The sequence below is a fragment of the Silene latifolia genome, chromosome 2 (genome assembly GCF_048544455.1).
Source record: "Silene latifolia isolate original U9 population chromosome 2, ASM4854445v1, whole genome shotgun sequence".
In the NCBI taxonomy this organism is placed as follows: Eukaryota; Viridiplantae; Streptophyta; class Magnoliopsida; order Caryophyllales; family Caryophyllaceae; genus Silene; species Silene latifolia.
In genome coordinates, this window is record NC_133527.1 from 8,161,093 (window position 1) to 8,177,758 (window position 16,666).

The 16,666-nt window shown below is 32.0% G+C and overlaps 1 protein-coding gene across 1 annotated transcript; it reads left to right on the top strand.

Annotated features, from left to right (window-relative positions):
- Positions 1–12,125: 12,125 nt before the first annotated feature.
- On the top strand, positions 12,126–13,981 carry LOC141633236 (delta(12)-fatty-acid desaturase FAD2-like). The gene is made up of 3 exons (XM_074445687.1): positions 12,126–12,607; positions 13,243–13,627; positions 13,731–13,981. Exons 1-3 carry the CDS (start codon positions 12,126–12,128, stop codon positions 13,962–13,964), a joined length of 1,101 nt encoding a protein of 366 aa, XP_074301788.1. The 3' UTR covers positions 13,965–13,981.
- The last annotated feature ends 2,685 nt before the right edge of the window (positions 13,982–16,666 follow it).

The following is a 16,666-nucleotide window of genomic DNA, read 5'->3' on the forward strand; positions in this document are numbered from 1 at the left end:
ATTTTCCTATTAGAAATGAGAATTAATTAATTATTTTACAATTTTCCTATTAGAAATAGGAAATAAATTAACAATTTATTAAGGCTTTTTTTTCCCTCTATTTATACTATTAGAATTAGGAGATAATAATTATTTAATATTTTTTTATTATAATTAGAAATATGATTTTTCTATTAAAAATGAGAATTAATTAATTATTTTACAATTTTATTATTAGAAACAGGAAATAAGTTAATTATCTATAATTTATTAATACTAAAAAATTATTCATTAGTATTTGTTCACTTTTTATTAAATTAGAAAGAAAAAAACATTTGCTATATTTATAATATCCAATTTTATGACAACTTCCGATTAAAAAAATGAGGTACTATGAGGCTAAAAGGCCCTAGGCCGAACCGGGTTGTGACAAATGTGCATGCATAATACGTACTACATGGAATTTACTCATGTAAAGAGTAAAATGAACGTTGAAATATACCCCTACGTCTTTTGTTATTGCTAATGTCATATTTAATTATACACAATACGAAGTTTATTTTTCAAATGTCATATGTATTTCTCCTACTAATTTTAAAGTTATTTCCCTCACAATACACTTCAACTTCTATTGATAATTTATTATTATATTGTTTACATTTATTTGTCGTTATATAAAAGTATATTAATCAAAATTTAAATAAGATATTCACAAATAATTGATAAGTACAAAGTTTGATACTGTATCTATTTTTCAAGGAGTATTAAAAGATAAAGAAAGTTGCTACTAATATGCGAATCGAAATATCATATTATGACAAATGAGTAAATGTTTTGAAAAACTTTATTGTGCGATTGTTTTATAATTTAATGTAAAAATGGTACCACGAGTAATAAAATAGATTTGAATGATGCTTGAAGGTAAATTAGATACACTTATTATAGAAATATGTATAAGGTTAAGATTCAATTCAAACAACGACCAACATTAAAAAAAAGTCATGATAAACACATAAAAGGGTAAGAGTAGTTTTTCTCTAACATAGTGAAGACCGTCTCTCTCAAGCTTTTTTTCTGACAAATTTGCATGCATAAAAAACGGTACTATTCAATTATATAGAGCAAACTAATTATTGTTGATGCTATAAATTATTATTTTTTTGTGTAAATTGACCACATCATCACTATAATTTAGGGAGAGATGCGAATTGGGGAAGGGTGAGACATATTCGTCATGCATAATACGATGCTTTAACCACCTTTAGGCAAAAATATAAAAATAAATGAAAAAATTTAAACCTAAAAGGGGGTCACGTACTTGTCAACTCTTCTATAGTTCTCTACCGCATTAATATTCTCATGAAATTTATGAAATTTATTTCATATTAATAAAAAAATAATTATACTGCTTCGTACAATTTGTGATTTATAACTTTTAGCTAACTTATTTGAACTTGCTTAAATTTATATATTTTAAGTGAAGAATATTAATTATAAATATGATAAAGAAAAGTTTCATCTTTAATTTCCTGAGAGATTAAAAAAAACTCAATTTTTATTTTCTTATAATATACTCCCTCTTACTCCCTCCATTCAACTCCACTTTACATGTTTGTTTTATCACGTTTGCCATCGCAACTTTTACACAATAAATATCTTTAGCTACGTATTTGCAAAAATTATAAAAGTTAGATATTTTTAATGTACTCTTAAAGACGAATCAAATAAGATCATACATGAATATATTTTAACTTATGTATCGAGAGAAAATTGAAGTTGAATGTCCGCTTGTGAATAGTGTGCAAAATAGAAACATGCAAAGTGGAGTTAAATGGAGGGAGTATTCACTATTTTCTTCCCTATTTCCTTAAACGGATTATTCAGGTTTTCTTCCCCTTTCTTATTTTGGAAACTTTTACTCTTATTGTATTCATCCCTCTCTTCTATTACCAAACCCCACCCAACTTTTACTCTTATTTTTATTCATCTCTCTCTCCTATCACCAAACCCCACCTAACTCACAATTCCTCATTTAATTCCTAATTATTCATTCCTCTCTCCAATTCACAAACTCCACCATCTTCCTTTATTCATTCTTTAATCATCTCCTAAAATCTTGTGCCCACATCAAAGGGGAAGAAAACCCCGAATATGAGGGAGTACTAATTAAAGGTCATAATGTAAAACAGTAAATTACACCACAATCTACTATTTCAATATGTCGATGATCAACACTCAAAATAGTACATTTGTTATTTAAATTGTAAAAACTCTCAAAATGCTAAAAAAAAAATGTTCACTCTGTCGTTAACTCGTTATCAAACAAACCTAAGTTTCTGCATTTTTTTTTGTCATGTTCAACTTAATCTTTACGGGATGTAAAAATGATGAAGTTCAGAAAGTAGCGGTTAGTTTTATGTTAGTTAGATGAACTTTTCAAGAGAGAGATGAAAGTTTTGCATTTTAGACCGTTTTATGTGTGAATCGAAGGGATTAAGTAGTAGGCTAAAGGTTGTTTTGATTGGGAATGAGGTTGATTGCGACGAGTTGGTTGACTAAAATTTTTCCTTACTAGATCTAGAAAAGGGATAATAATTATGAGATAATAAAATTTGAAGAAAAAAGGACGTACAATAAAATTGAGATGGAGGTAGTAAGATTTATTTATGCAAAATGAAATAAATATCAAAGTTCGTGTATATATATAATATTCAAACTTATTCAATTTATAAACATAGTACACAAAAACTTTGTTTGAGTATTAGGAATAGAGGTAGAGGAGGGGACGAGAAAAAGATTAGGAAAGGAAATGGGGAGAGATAAGAGGGAAGATTGCTTCTTAAACTTTTCTTTGTTGAAAGAGAAATAAATTGTCTTAGATAAGGGAGACGAGGATCCATATCATTTGGAGTAAAGATTGGTGTTTCATGGAGGTGAATGTGATTTATGACTTCGTAGATGTAAAACGTGGCAGAAAGGTACTGATAGTAGTAGTGGATTGGAGGTTGTTTAAGTAGTAAGAACTAATCACAGTGGCTGATGTTTTATTTCGCGGGTAAATTAATGGGGTGGAGGGAGGGTGCATTTGTGGAGGGTAATGAGTTTAACGAGGATAGTGATAATAAATAAGGTTATTTATCAGCAAAATATCGCTTGCATTCTAACATATAGGTAACATGAATAATAACAAGAAACCTCAAAAGATCATACTAATAAACTTAATCTTGACCCCATCAATCCAAATTAAAGTAAAATCTTAATTCTAACAACATTGTCGAGAGCAATGGTTAGTTTCCATTGGATTATGGATTTTTCTAGAAGTACGGGTTTAGTTTTTCACTTGGTTGGATAAATTTGAGAGAAGTTTCTAAGACAAGTATCGATCTTTTAAGGGATGAGATTGTTTTAGATCATGTGTGTGAATAGGGAAGAAAAATAGGGGTCTGCGTGAAGGATTTTGTTTCAAATGAGAAGATGGGGCCAAGACTATTGTTATAGGGGGTGTCATAAGCAGTCCCAGCCATGTAGTATTGCGTTGGAATTTGGTTCACATTCAAAGGTACGTCTATAGTTTGACCGGGAGATATAACATTTAACTACCTATAAATGTTTTTACGTAACTACCATTTGACCCAACAATGATTAAATTATGGTTGTTATTCTAAAGAAGGAGATTTGTTGCATCATTGAGTTGATTATGCAAAGTAGATATTATTATTTTCCTTAACCAATTGAAAAACAAACAGGTATTAATGAACAAATTCTAAAAACTATCAGTCTAAGTATCATATATATAAACTTCATATTGGTTTTATTTTCCTAAAAAAAAAGTATTTTATTAATCACACTCTTTTATTCTTATGTCAATATTATGTTGTAATTATTTGTTGGTCAAGCAGCATACATAAAATCTTAGACATGAACGATGTACTATATGTCTATATTACATTTTATTGTAAAATTTATCACACATTATTTTAATATCCGTGCAACGCACGGGCAAGAAAACTAGTAAATACTTATTACAATGTATGTTTTTATTTTTCTTTATGTTAAGTTTTAATATAATATATTTGTCTTAAACGCAATGGAAAAAGAAACCGAAATATATAAATTAAGAATGTTCTATTAGCATTTGACAAATACAATGACGGAATTGAAGTAGTCAAGTGATTTGATGTCAAAAGATGATGAGTGATTGATATTTTTTCGAATTTTTTTTTTTTTTTTTTTTTTTTTTTTTTTTTTACAAAAGTAGATAATTAACAGCAAAGAATGAATTTATGTAGATCAAATTTGTACGAATCTGGGCAAGGCGTTAAACTGTTAAATTGATTAACAACTCTAGAAAAAAAACTGAAAAAAAAGAAGTGAACTATAGCAAAGCAGCTAAAGAACTCATATGTCACCATATCATTTTCTTTACAAAGTAAAGTCGTTGAATTATTAAATGACTTCATTCTATTTTTTTTCCAAGCCTCTTTATTTAAACAGTCCGTCTTGCTTCAGACCGCCTTATTTCAGATCGCAATAAGACCTCTCACAAGTGAGAAGCCATGGGTGGTGGGACACCCTATGTGTTTTCCCAGCCACACCCTAAATGGGTTTTTTGTGAGAGGAAATGGTATCCGTCTGAGCATTTCAGACGGATATGGCGGTCTGAAATAAGAATTTGTGTTATTTAAAAAGTACTCCCTCCATGCCACACCAATGGTAACATGACTAACTTTTTTCCAAGCTTTTGAGTGATTTAGTAATTCTAAGCCAAAACTTGGAGAAAAAAAATAACCAGCTAGTCTCACTTGTGACGGACACTATGCGTTACAAGTGAGTGACGGTCACCTGCATCTCACACAAATGCAAGTGAGGCGCTCCATTTTCGCCCCACTTACCCTCCCACTTGCATTTGTGTGAGAGGAAAATGATCCGTCACTCAGTTGTGTCGGATAGTGTCCATCAAAAGTGATAATTTGTGAAAAATAACATAACTAAATATATTTTTCTTTTTAAAACATTATTTGAAAATAAAAAAAATTCACGATGATAAGCTTGACTTGACTTACGGCTTTAACCACGCAACTGTGCAAGTGCTCCTCTTCTTGTTGGCGCACGTATTTCCAATTAAAGAGAGGATTTAATATGGATAAACTACATTTGCGAGGACAAGAATGACCCACATGCTGCCCTGCGGTTAACTCGATCATGACCCAAGTGTCCACTGTCGTAGCTCACGCTGCTCTCTCTTTTTCACTAGGTTGGTGTCCAAAACGGTTTTCATTCACACCCCTTTCATCTCTCCTTGGACGGTTAAAAATATATTTGTCTTAAATAATAATTTGTGTTATTCTTCATTTTTTTCGGATTAAACTCTTAGTCGTTATTTTTTAGAAGTATGAGACATGAGTGGTCGAATTTCGAAAATAATTTGATAGCAAGCTAGTCACGTAACTACAGTTATTTGAGATGTCAACTAGCTTTGTTGGTAATTTCGTGAGAAGTGGTCTGATGATTTGAGTTCAAGTCTGATCGTGATTCCCGATACACACAAAAAAAAAAAGAGAAATTATTTTATTTAGACGATATACTCTAGTTAAATATTAATAATATGAAGTCACTAATATGTTGATCTGAATATATATTATTTGTAACAAAAATGTATTTGTGAATCTCACACCCATTTTGCCTTTTAATATTATTTAAAAATGTTGTAAGATGTCACAATAATAAATAATGGGTTTTTCTAACGTGTGCCCATAAAAGTCTAAATATAGAAAGAATTAAAGGAATATATCATGAGAAATGTAAGAATCAACTCATTTATTCCATATTTAGTGAAATATTCCTTTGATTCTTTCTATATTTAGATTCATAAAGTGTGTCCTTAAGGTACGTGTTAGAAAAACTCATAAACAATTTCTACAATTCCCAATATCCGCATGGAATTTGATGCAAATCTGGTTAGTTCTCTACTTTTTTTCCTGGCCCAATAGTTATCCTCTCTTCTTCTAGAAATGCAAATCTCGTTGAAGTTCAGCACTTCCCGGCCCAAAATCTCATGGGAGGCCATTTCAATTAACTTATTTAATTAATTTGACATTTTGAAATTTGTCACTTACCATAACACGAGTTAATTTCCACGACTATACAACTAATTATAGTACAACTGATTGTGTAGAATTCGAGCTTTGTAATAAAATTTACGATTTTTGTTTTAAATAATACAGTGGCCATATTGTAAAATTTATGCGTTTATCCACTTAAACCTAATTTTTTTTTTTTTTTTTTTTGGAAAAGCTCATCAGCAAAAATACAAAGTTAGTTGTACAATGTTAGATTTATAATCTTATTTTTAGTTAATTTCACGTAGTACTTTCACAAGTCGTAATTAAAAATTTGTCAATAATCATTTGTTTACCTTTGATAATCTTATCAATAGGCAAATAAATGAGATGGCTAAAGTTAAACAAATGACTGAAATGAAGGGAGTACAATTTAGAGAAAGACGACTTGATTTAAGTGACTTGATCGTGTCTACGAATTTAGAAAATTGACAATTTTCTTGTAGATCAATCTTCTTTAGATGAACTACAAGTTAAATGAAGTGCGAATGGCTAGTCTATTTGTCTGACAAAGTTTTGTGACTGAATTTAAAGCGTTTTATTTTTTCTTCCATGTTCGATAAATACGATCCATTTGAAGAAAACTATCGCCATTAATTTCCATTAATAAACCTGCAAATAAACGAAGGGGCAAAAACTTTCAAAGGAGTCGAACAAGTAAGAATATAAGACAAACTCGGAAAAAATTAAAAATTTTAACTAAAATTTGCGGGATTTTCCTTTTCCAGCTGCGAGCGAGGCCCCTGTTAGCCCCTAAATGGCCACTGTGAACAAGTGCCAAACCTTACGGACAAGTTAATTTTCCGCATGTCTGAAATAAGAATTTGAACGAAAATAAATGATTGGAACGAAGGGAGTGATATGTTAACATGAAAAGGAAATTTTATTTAAGTTTACAAACCATAAAATCTACCGAAAACCCGGTAGATCGATCATAACAGACTCACACGGTCACACCACACGACATACTTGTAAAATAAAAAAGAAAATACAAGTACAAATAGCTATATTACCACTAATAACAAGCAATAATATAACTAATATAACTATGAGACACAAAATAACCAAATTTAGAAAGTAGAACCGGTATTAGTATAACCGGTACGAGTAGTAGTAGTAGTATTAGCCGCTTTCTGAGCTTCATTATGAGCATGAGCTTGCTGCTTTCGCAACTCGGCGTCTTCCTGACGCTCCTCCTTCCTTAAGGTGGCCGTATCCTTATCGAACTGGTCACCTGCCTTCATCTTATCTACCTTCTCTCCAACCGCGGCCTTTGTTTTCTCCATTCCCGCCTTGGCCGTGGCGGCGGCATCGGCGGCCTTTTGCTTTGCGGTCTCCATCTTGGTCTCTTAAGAGTTGTTAGGGTTTTGCTTTGAAAGAGTTGTTTTTTTTTTGTTGGTTTGAGTTTGTAGTAAGTGAAGACTGAAGAGGTGTTTTGTTCGGTTTATATAAGGTTGTCGGGTTTGTGGGGTGGTGACACGTGTTGTTTGTTGTGACACGTGTTGGATTATAATGAGGGCACGTGTTAAGGTGATTGAGTCATCGTACGTAAATGAATATTGTTAGGAGTGCTCTTAGTGGCAATGTGTGCGATGTGGAGGGACGAGACCGTATGCTATTCATCATATCCGATTTTACTTCTATCACTTGTATTTTATTTATTTTAATTCGTTTCCAAAAGTTTATTCATCTTTATCCTTAGTTATGGATTCAAATGAATTGATAAGTCCGTTGGGTAGACATTGACATGCGTCATTTAAAATGTTAAAAAGTTTCGCTTTAATTTTTTATAAATTAAATAGTTTATTAATCGGTACATTAGCTCTTATAAAAGCATACTACTTTCGGTTGAAAAGTATAAAAATGAGTTAAATTGAATTGAATAGAGTTCAGCTTAATTAAATAAACTGAATGAAGTTGAATTAAGAGTTAATTACATAAAACGTATATATATTAGCTTAACTTAGATGAGTATAACTGAACGAACTTGAAATGAATTGAACTGAACTAAACTGAAATTAGTTAAAATTAAAGCAGAAAGAAAATGGTCTAAATTCTATTTAGAAAAATTCTAATAAATCCTCTTTATTAAAAGAACAACCACAGAGCTGAGGTGTCGCTCTGTGGTTGAAAGTTCATTATTTTAATTTTTTAAATAGATAGATAAATTGATGGCCCACACAATATCCCACGTTCCACTATCATCATTTTTTGCCGATTCAGTTTTTTTATACTCGAGTACAACAATCTGTTTATCATATTTTTTTTTCACTATAAATTACAATTTAGAATAATTTGCAACATCAATTTATTATTATCACAAAAAAAAAGTTCAGTAGTGTATGACAAAAAGGGGCTAAGAAATGCGATTTTAAGTATTAAAATGATAAATACAACTCGGTTGTATTTAAGCATTTTGGAGTCAAGAAAAAAAAATCAATTGTTAAAATTAGTTAAATCGGAAAAAATCTGAAATAATCTGCTAAAAGAATATAAAATTATTGAACCTTCGAAAATTCATGTTTTTTCGCCGGATTCGTCAGATCTGAACTTATAAGAGTAGGGTGTAGGGTGAAATGAATTTAAGTCTAAAATAAAATTGGGGGAATGACATGTGTTGGGATGGAAGACCGAGGACGAAGGAGATGTGAATGTGCAGAGATTGGGGAAGGTGGAGGGAGGACATGGTAGAATGAAATAGGGTAAAATAGGGAACGACAAGTTTTGAGGTAAAGTCTTAAACTCATCATCATATAAAAGATGCTGAAGAGCGGAAGAGGGTTTTAAAGTCTAGGAAAGGGGGAAGTTTTAAGTTTAGCAATAGGAAAGGGTAAGTGTTAAGTTTAGTTAAGTTGGGCCAATTATTCCACAAAGGCACAAAACGAGAGTATTAGTTTAAGATTAGGTTTGTACAAACAAATCTTTAACATATCGGGTTAAACGGGTTAACTTAGATTTCAATCCAAAATTAGTAGGTCGTTTTGAGGTTGGGTTAAACGGGTCACCAATCAAGACTTCCAAGTCACGACTCGAGAAAAACGGGTCAATTCGAGTCGAATTTACAACTCAGGTCATATTTTGATAGATCTAGCTTCAATGTATTACGCTTAAATGACACATTATCTAATTGTTAATAATGTAGAAATGTTACCTATCATTTTGTATAACATTATTTTGTAAGAGTTTTCGCTATATATTAAATGAGTTATTTATATATAATATAAAGTAAATGATGTGGTTTACCTTTTTATTATGCACAGAATAATCAATTAGAACAAGGTAACATGACTATACTCGGAAATGAAATTTATAAAGGGCTCCATTTTATACGACGGGTTAAATTCATTTTAAACATTCAAATTTTCATTGGGTAATAGCACGGGTTCTTCAAACACACCCAAGTTTCACAAAATGGAAAACATGTTTAACGATTTGCATAGGTCTGCAACTATTAAGACCAGTGCACTTTTTACTAATTTAAGTTATTTTAATTTTCATCTGAATAATTTTTGCTTGATATATAAGTCGCCTTTTTTGTACGAATAACAAGATAAAAAAAATTAAAATTTAGCTAACAAGAGGACAAATCATATTAAAATAACCACTCGGCCAATTAGCCCAGTGCGTAATTTTCACTAATCTTAAATATTTATATCTTATAACAAAATTTGAAATAACATACCCGTGCAATTGCACGGGTTTAAGACTAGTTAAGTTTAAAAGGATAAGGCCTAAGAGTGTCATTCCTTGGAGTTATTGTGTTGATTGAAAACTAAGGGGGTGTTTGGTTGGAGCTTTTGGAATGGATTGGAATGGATTCAATCCATTCTAGTGTTTGGTTGGGGTGATTTGGAATGGAGTTAGATACCCAATGGATTCTAACTCCACCCCAACCCCTTGGAATCCCATACCCACCCTCCTACCTTGGATTCAAACTCCATTCCCCCCTTCTATAATTTATGGTGAACCAAACAAGATTAGGCAAGTATGGATTTAGAACCCCATACTATACTATCAAACTCCATTCCATTCCATTCCAACTTGTTAAACCAAACGACTCCTAAAAGATTTTTTAGGGCGTGTTTTTTGACACAACATCACAATCATTTGCTTTAAACCGAACATATATGATGGATGCATTTCACTCCGTATTATCTACAACAATTAGTCTTGCTGAAGACGGGTCGGAGCAAGTGACGGATAATGACACTCATAAAACGGATCGGGGGACAAGGTGGGGGCATCCCCATGTGCTTCCCTCTCTCCTCTATTTGGGTCATTTGTGAGGGAAAATGGTAGGAGTGACGGATACGTGCCGTCACAAATGAGATTTTGTGTATCTACAATATGAGTGCAAGCTCGATGGTTGGGCTTTATTGATAAATTACCACCACATACAAGCTAATTAACCCATGAGCACTTAGATCAACTGAAAATGAGTTTTTATAACTTAAAAAGATGTTTTATAACTTAACAATATGTTTTAGATTCGAGCCTGAAAATACAACAATATTAAACTCGTGAGGGAGAATTTTATCACCCTAATAATCCTACCCAAATTGAATCCAAACTATATTAAATGTCACAAGAAAAAAGCCATACATGCTAATTAGAGGACCACCGGACAACTTATTGGAATCCAAACTAGATTATCATCGTGATCTAGACTCTAGATCACAATGATAATCTTCTGATGCTCACATATACACAAAAAATAAAGCAAGTGGAGTTAAATAGCGTCCATTTGATTGCTAATTGTGAATTTGTAGTTTTATAGTTTTCATAAGTTGTATAGTACACATTTTCGATTTTCAATTTTCAATTTTACAAATAAATAAAGGTTTAAAATATTCGCTATATAAGTTTCTGGCCATTCATCCCTGAATACAATAGTTACGAGATATAATGGGCGTGTTGAATATAGAACACCCCCAAATCTAGCAAACTAAACAACGTAATGAAACTAATAATAATATCAAAGTTTTCATATCAACACGTATGATAAGTGCGAAAAACATTGTAAGATTTATGTTTGAATGTGATACTTCTTTCATTGATATTACGAGTATTTATACAATTACAATAGACGATATTAAGGAATACAAATCTAGGGTAAATAATATGTGCAAGCTATATACGACGGACTAAGGAAAGATAGCTAAGAATAATTACAATTTCCTAAAAACATTATTTACTAGATTTCGAAGAAGATACGGGAATATCTTTAACAAACATGACTCACAATCCAAAACCGACATAAACATGAAAATTAAGTCGATGTAATTATGTAAATATATACGCGATAGTTTTCTTTGAGATTTTGCGTTTGACTAATTACCAAAAATATAAACAAATTGTTATCGACCGTGGTAATATCTAGGATTCTTCTTGTTTATAATCGTTGTAAATGAGGACAAGTGTAGTTGATTTGACGACATTTTTGTCTGCAACAAAACTTTAATGAACTATTGGAAAATCAATATACTTTACTAAAAACCCTAATTCTCATGCAATATTTAAACTATTTGACTAGAACAATTAATCTGTGTGAAACACATTATTTCATGCATGAAATTTAGGAATCACCCTTGATTTTTGTCAAACAAAAATGGTTAATTAATCCAACTTCTTTTAATTTACTGCACCACAAAACACAATCCATACATTGTCCATCTAACTTAATGTTTGCCTATATAAAACGACCAAATCTCTTCCATTTCATTCATCACTCAATAGAAGACACCAAACATTCTAAATAATCTCTTAACGTTAATCCCTTCTTTGTAGAATAAGGTCGTCTTCCAGTGTGAGATATTTCTTTTATTATTGACTAATAAACGAACTTTAGTTTTTTACATATAAAAGGATCCTCTTACAGTCTTACACTATAAGACGACTTACATACACCATAATAATTAGTGTTTTTTTACCTTATACAAGAGACGTATATAACTATAAGCTATTATAAAACCGTTTATAACAGTCTAATTTTATTATTTTTCGTTTTTTTTTTTTTTTGCAGAAATAATGGTTGCAAGGGAAAGAGTACCTACAGAAAAACCCCCATTTACCCTAAGTGACATAAAGAAAGCAATCCCACCACATTGTTTTAAACGGTCCATTTTACGTTCATTCTCGTACGTTTTTTACGATTTTACCCTTGCATATCTCCTATATTATCTAGCAACCAACTACATATCCCATTTTCCAAAGCCTATATCTTATTGGGCCTGGCCCATTTATGGATTTCTACAAGGCTGTGTTTTAACTGGTGTTTGGGTCATAGCCCATGAATGTGGACACCATGCCTTTAGTGACTATCAATGGCTTGATGACATGGTTGGTCTGGTCCTTCATTCTTTTCTTTTGGTTCCTTATTTTTCTTGGAAGTATAGCCACCGCCGCCACCACTCCAACACCGGTTCAATTGAGAAGGACGAGGTTTTCGTCCCGAAAAGTAAAGATGAAATTCAGTGGTTCTTTAAGTACCTTAGCAATCCACCCGGCAGGTTTGTTATTTTGTTTATAACCGTGATTTCATTAATAAGTAGTCATACGATATATGTGTTATAGACGAAATGAGTCTTGTAGCTCATAGGGACGGCAATAGTTCTTTTTTTTTTAGTCGGGGGCAAAAAGGTCATTAAGCTCTACGATGACTTGTCGATTTTGAATAAAACAAATACGGAGTAGTCTTTCTTAAAATTCGATGTGGGAGGGACTAGGGATGCGACATTCATTAGTCCCCTCGCTCAGCCACTATCTAATCAGAATATTAATTAATATAAGAAAATTTTACACAAAATTTATGTAAAAGGAGTCCAAATTTTAGGAAAATCATGCGAATATTAATGTAATAAAAGTAGTTATTAAAAATCTTTATGTAGTATATTCGTGTTAGGCCAGTATATTAACATTAATAGAGTGTTATAAAATGCGAATAAGAATCGCTCTTTAATAATGTATATTTAAAGCAAATGTCAACTAACTTAGGTAAAGTCATGAAAAATGTTGCTCGTGACCTGGTTTTAAATCTCGTCATCATCAAAATTGACCCCTTGTGGCTCCCTTTCCACCAAAAAAAATAAAATAATGAAGATTTAAATCTAAATATGACGTTTTTTTTTTTTGCATACCATGACAGGTTCCTCACTTTGTTTGTCACCTTAACCCTTGGTTGGCCACTCTACCTTCTTTTCAACGTATCGGGCCGAAAATACGACCGGTTCGCTTGCCACTACGATCCATACAGCCCAATCTACTCAAATCGAGAACGTCTCCAAATCTTCATATCCGATGTTGGTGTCCTAACCGTATTTTATGGGCTTTATCGGCTTGCCATGGCCCATGGGCTAGGTTGGGTGTTACGCATCTACGGGGTCCCATTACTAATAGTAAATGGATTTCTTGTATTAATCACATTTTTACAACATACACACGTGTCACTTCCTCATTACGACTCGTCCGAGTGGGATTGGTTACGAGGCGCATTGGCCACGGTGGACCGAGATTACGGGATGTTAAATAAGGTATGTCAGGGTAATCTTTGATGCTGACAGGGTTTGAAACCAGGTTATAAATATTACTCCACCTTTTATGACTTTGCTAATTTAAGCTCGTTGACATCTGCAGGTATTTCATAATATTACGGATACTCATGTGGCTCACCATTTGTTCTCTACAATGCCACATTATCATGCCATGGAGGCTACTAATGCGATTAAGCCGGTTTTAGGCAAGTATTATTATTTTGACGGAACTTCGGTGTTTAAAGCAATGTGGAGGGAAACTAAAGAATGTGTTTATGTTGCACCGGATGATGAAGGGAAGAGTAATGGTGTGCTTTGGTACAAGAATAAGCTTTGAGTTATATTCGGGTGGACGACGGTTGTGTTAAGCAGTACTGAGTCTCGGTACCACCATCTCACATAAACCTTATGTTCTTATGTACGGTTTATCATTTCAGTAATTGTGATATCACCGATATGTTTATGTTTTTCTTGTTTTTGGAATAATTTCGCGACCTTGTTACGCGATATATGGTTTTTTATTCGTGTGTCCTTGGTGCATGCCAAAACTAACTAAATCAAATTGGACAAAATTTGATATAGACATTGAATCAGTTAAAATACAATAAATGTAAACTATGGCACGGGGCAGAGAGTATCAAAAATTCAGATAAGACGCTTTACAAGTGTGAACTAGATTACATCGAAAATCAATTTCAACCAAGGCAGTAACTTTTAAGTCACTTTCTCAAAATAAATTTATTTCAGAACTTAATAGTACTAATATATTATACTCGTAATGTGTAATCGTAGTCAAATTAATTACTCGTATATGGAATTTAATATATGGAATTTATTAAAAGTCAAATACTTCTTTTGGTAGATAATCTGTCTGAGCTGGTACGATGTTGATTGCAAAGCTTTGTGCATATTAAAATTTGCAAATTACTGTTTAAAGACATTTTTAAGTACAATTTTAAAGACTTTGACCTTAAAAGATAATGACAAAGTTTTAAATTGAAATGGACATACGGTACATAACTACATATCGCAATCACATTTTGTGCGATCGTGTGCTCATTTCAACACTTTAATCTTGCACCCAAAAAAAAAAAAAAAAAAAAAAATCTTTGAACTTTATGGATGATTTTGTATTCATGCGAAATTATAAATTATTATACATAGTTGTTAGAATCACAATCTTTATTGTAGGATCATATGAGTTATGATCCTACGATCTAAAATAACATAAAAAATTAGGACTGTTGTAGAATCATTAAGAATTGAGTATGATCACATATTACCGTGTGAACTATGGAATTATTTAGAATTGTAAAATGCTCATTTGTTAGGGTAATTTTGTGAGGTTATTCGTTCTTTCGTACTTATAATTCTAAATTAAAGATTATTAATATAATTATGAGATTTTGTTTGTTAAATATACTTTCAACATTTATTAATAGAATTGAGTATGATCACATATTACCCCGTAGTCACTTTACAATAATAGAAAATAGTCCCTTTTATTATAAATTGGTTATGGTTACTTTTTATATAGTCGCATTATGCAACGATTTCATAGTATAATTTGTTAAATTATAGAAGTATAGCTTCATCAAGAACATTAAAAGGCGAGTAGGTCTCTATTAAGACGGTCTTATCTTAAGACCAGAAAATGTCAACATTTTTTTTAATAGAAAGTAACTATTTAATAATAATATGCTATAACTAAATTTGAAAAAAAAATTGATGATATTATCTTATTAATATTTTGATTTTATCGTAGTTTTAATTTCAGATGAAAATAGGCTATCCGGCATCCGCAACTAGAATTTGCCTAAAAAGGCATGAAGCATGCCGTTCTTTTTTACCTTTTCGCACTATGTGTTGGTATACGAATCTACTATTGGTTTAAATAACTTGGTCAATGTCAATTGTCAAACTCAATCGTCAGTATATCCGTACACCTTTTCACTAAAGCAGAGTACCAAATTGCCAAACTCAGTCTACCAAGAAAAAAATGTACGCACAAAAATTCCTTTCTCCATTCGGATTAATAGGATATCTATCTTTAAAATTTTACTTTCATGAAAAAAAAAAGAAAAAGAAAAAAGAGAATAGATAGCTATTAGCCTATTACTCCGTAATTAAAATCAAGGGTGTAAAAGATAAATGTAAAGTATATTGATAATTTTAAATTCATCATATATGAGACTATTTCATAAAGTCTGACAGCTTGAACTAACCCACATAATGGAGTGGGATAAGTCGGGTAGGGTCGGCTCGAGTAATCTCATGCTCGACTCAAAATTGCCCAGAAGGGATAGTACGGCAGGTCCTATAATATTTTATTTTTTTACACGGGCCAAGTGAGCCTAGGCTCGCCAAGCTAGGTAAGGTTAGGCCAACCCGCATGACTGCACCTTTATTCACCTTCATGTCTCATTCAAAATTCACCGTTATCATTAAAATTTCTTAATATGCGACTTAATTTATAATTATGAGTAAATTCTCGATATAAATTAATTGCAGTAAATTTGAAGCTAGGAATTTAAATGTGTGACTTAATAATATATATAATCTTAACCATTAGATCTCTAAATACTTCACTTTTGGTCAAATTGTACTTATGGATTTGTCATTTTGTGTCTCCTGTATGCCTTTTTATTTTAGCATAGAAGGATATAGGAGTAATTGTGCACGTTGGGCGGCAAGTAGATTGGAGGGACATCAAAATCCAGCTGCAAGTCTAATAAAGGCGATTGTGGCGCTCCTCAAATGCAGGATGTCGATACATGGGAGACACATAAACTTCAAGTCAATCAAATGCAAATATACTCTTTAATGGTGGAGCCGTGGTATTACAAATTAGGTAGACACAATATAGAAGGGTGCTCTAGTTAGAACATCCCATCGAAGAGGTCATTCTAACTAGATCATGAGCATTAATTAGCAATATATATTCGATAACATCAAGGTTATTAAGATGGGGATTCTATTTTGGATTGGAGATGGATGGGTAGATTCGAATCTAGGAAAGTAAGATTCTACAAATAGTTT

Bases quoted from the DNA above. Each gene is read 5' to 3' on its own strand.
- LOC141633236 (XM_074445687.1), top strand. From the start codon at position 12,126: ATGGTTGCAAGGGAAAGAGTACCTACAGAAAAACCCCCATTTACCCTA. The intron at 12,608-13,242 runs GTTTGTTATTTT...ATACCATGACAG, and splicing joins CTTAGCAATCCACCCGGCAG to GTTCCTCACTTTGTTTGTCA. The intron at 13,628-13,730 runs GTATGTCAGGGT...TGACATCTGCAG, and splicing joins ATTACGGGATGTTAAATAAG to GTATTTCATAATATTACGGA.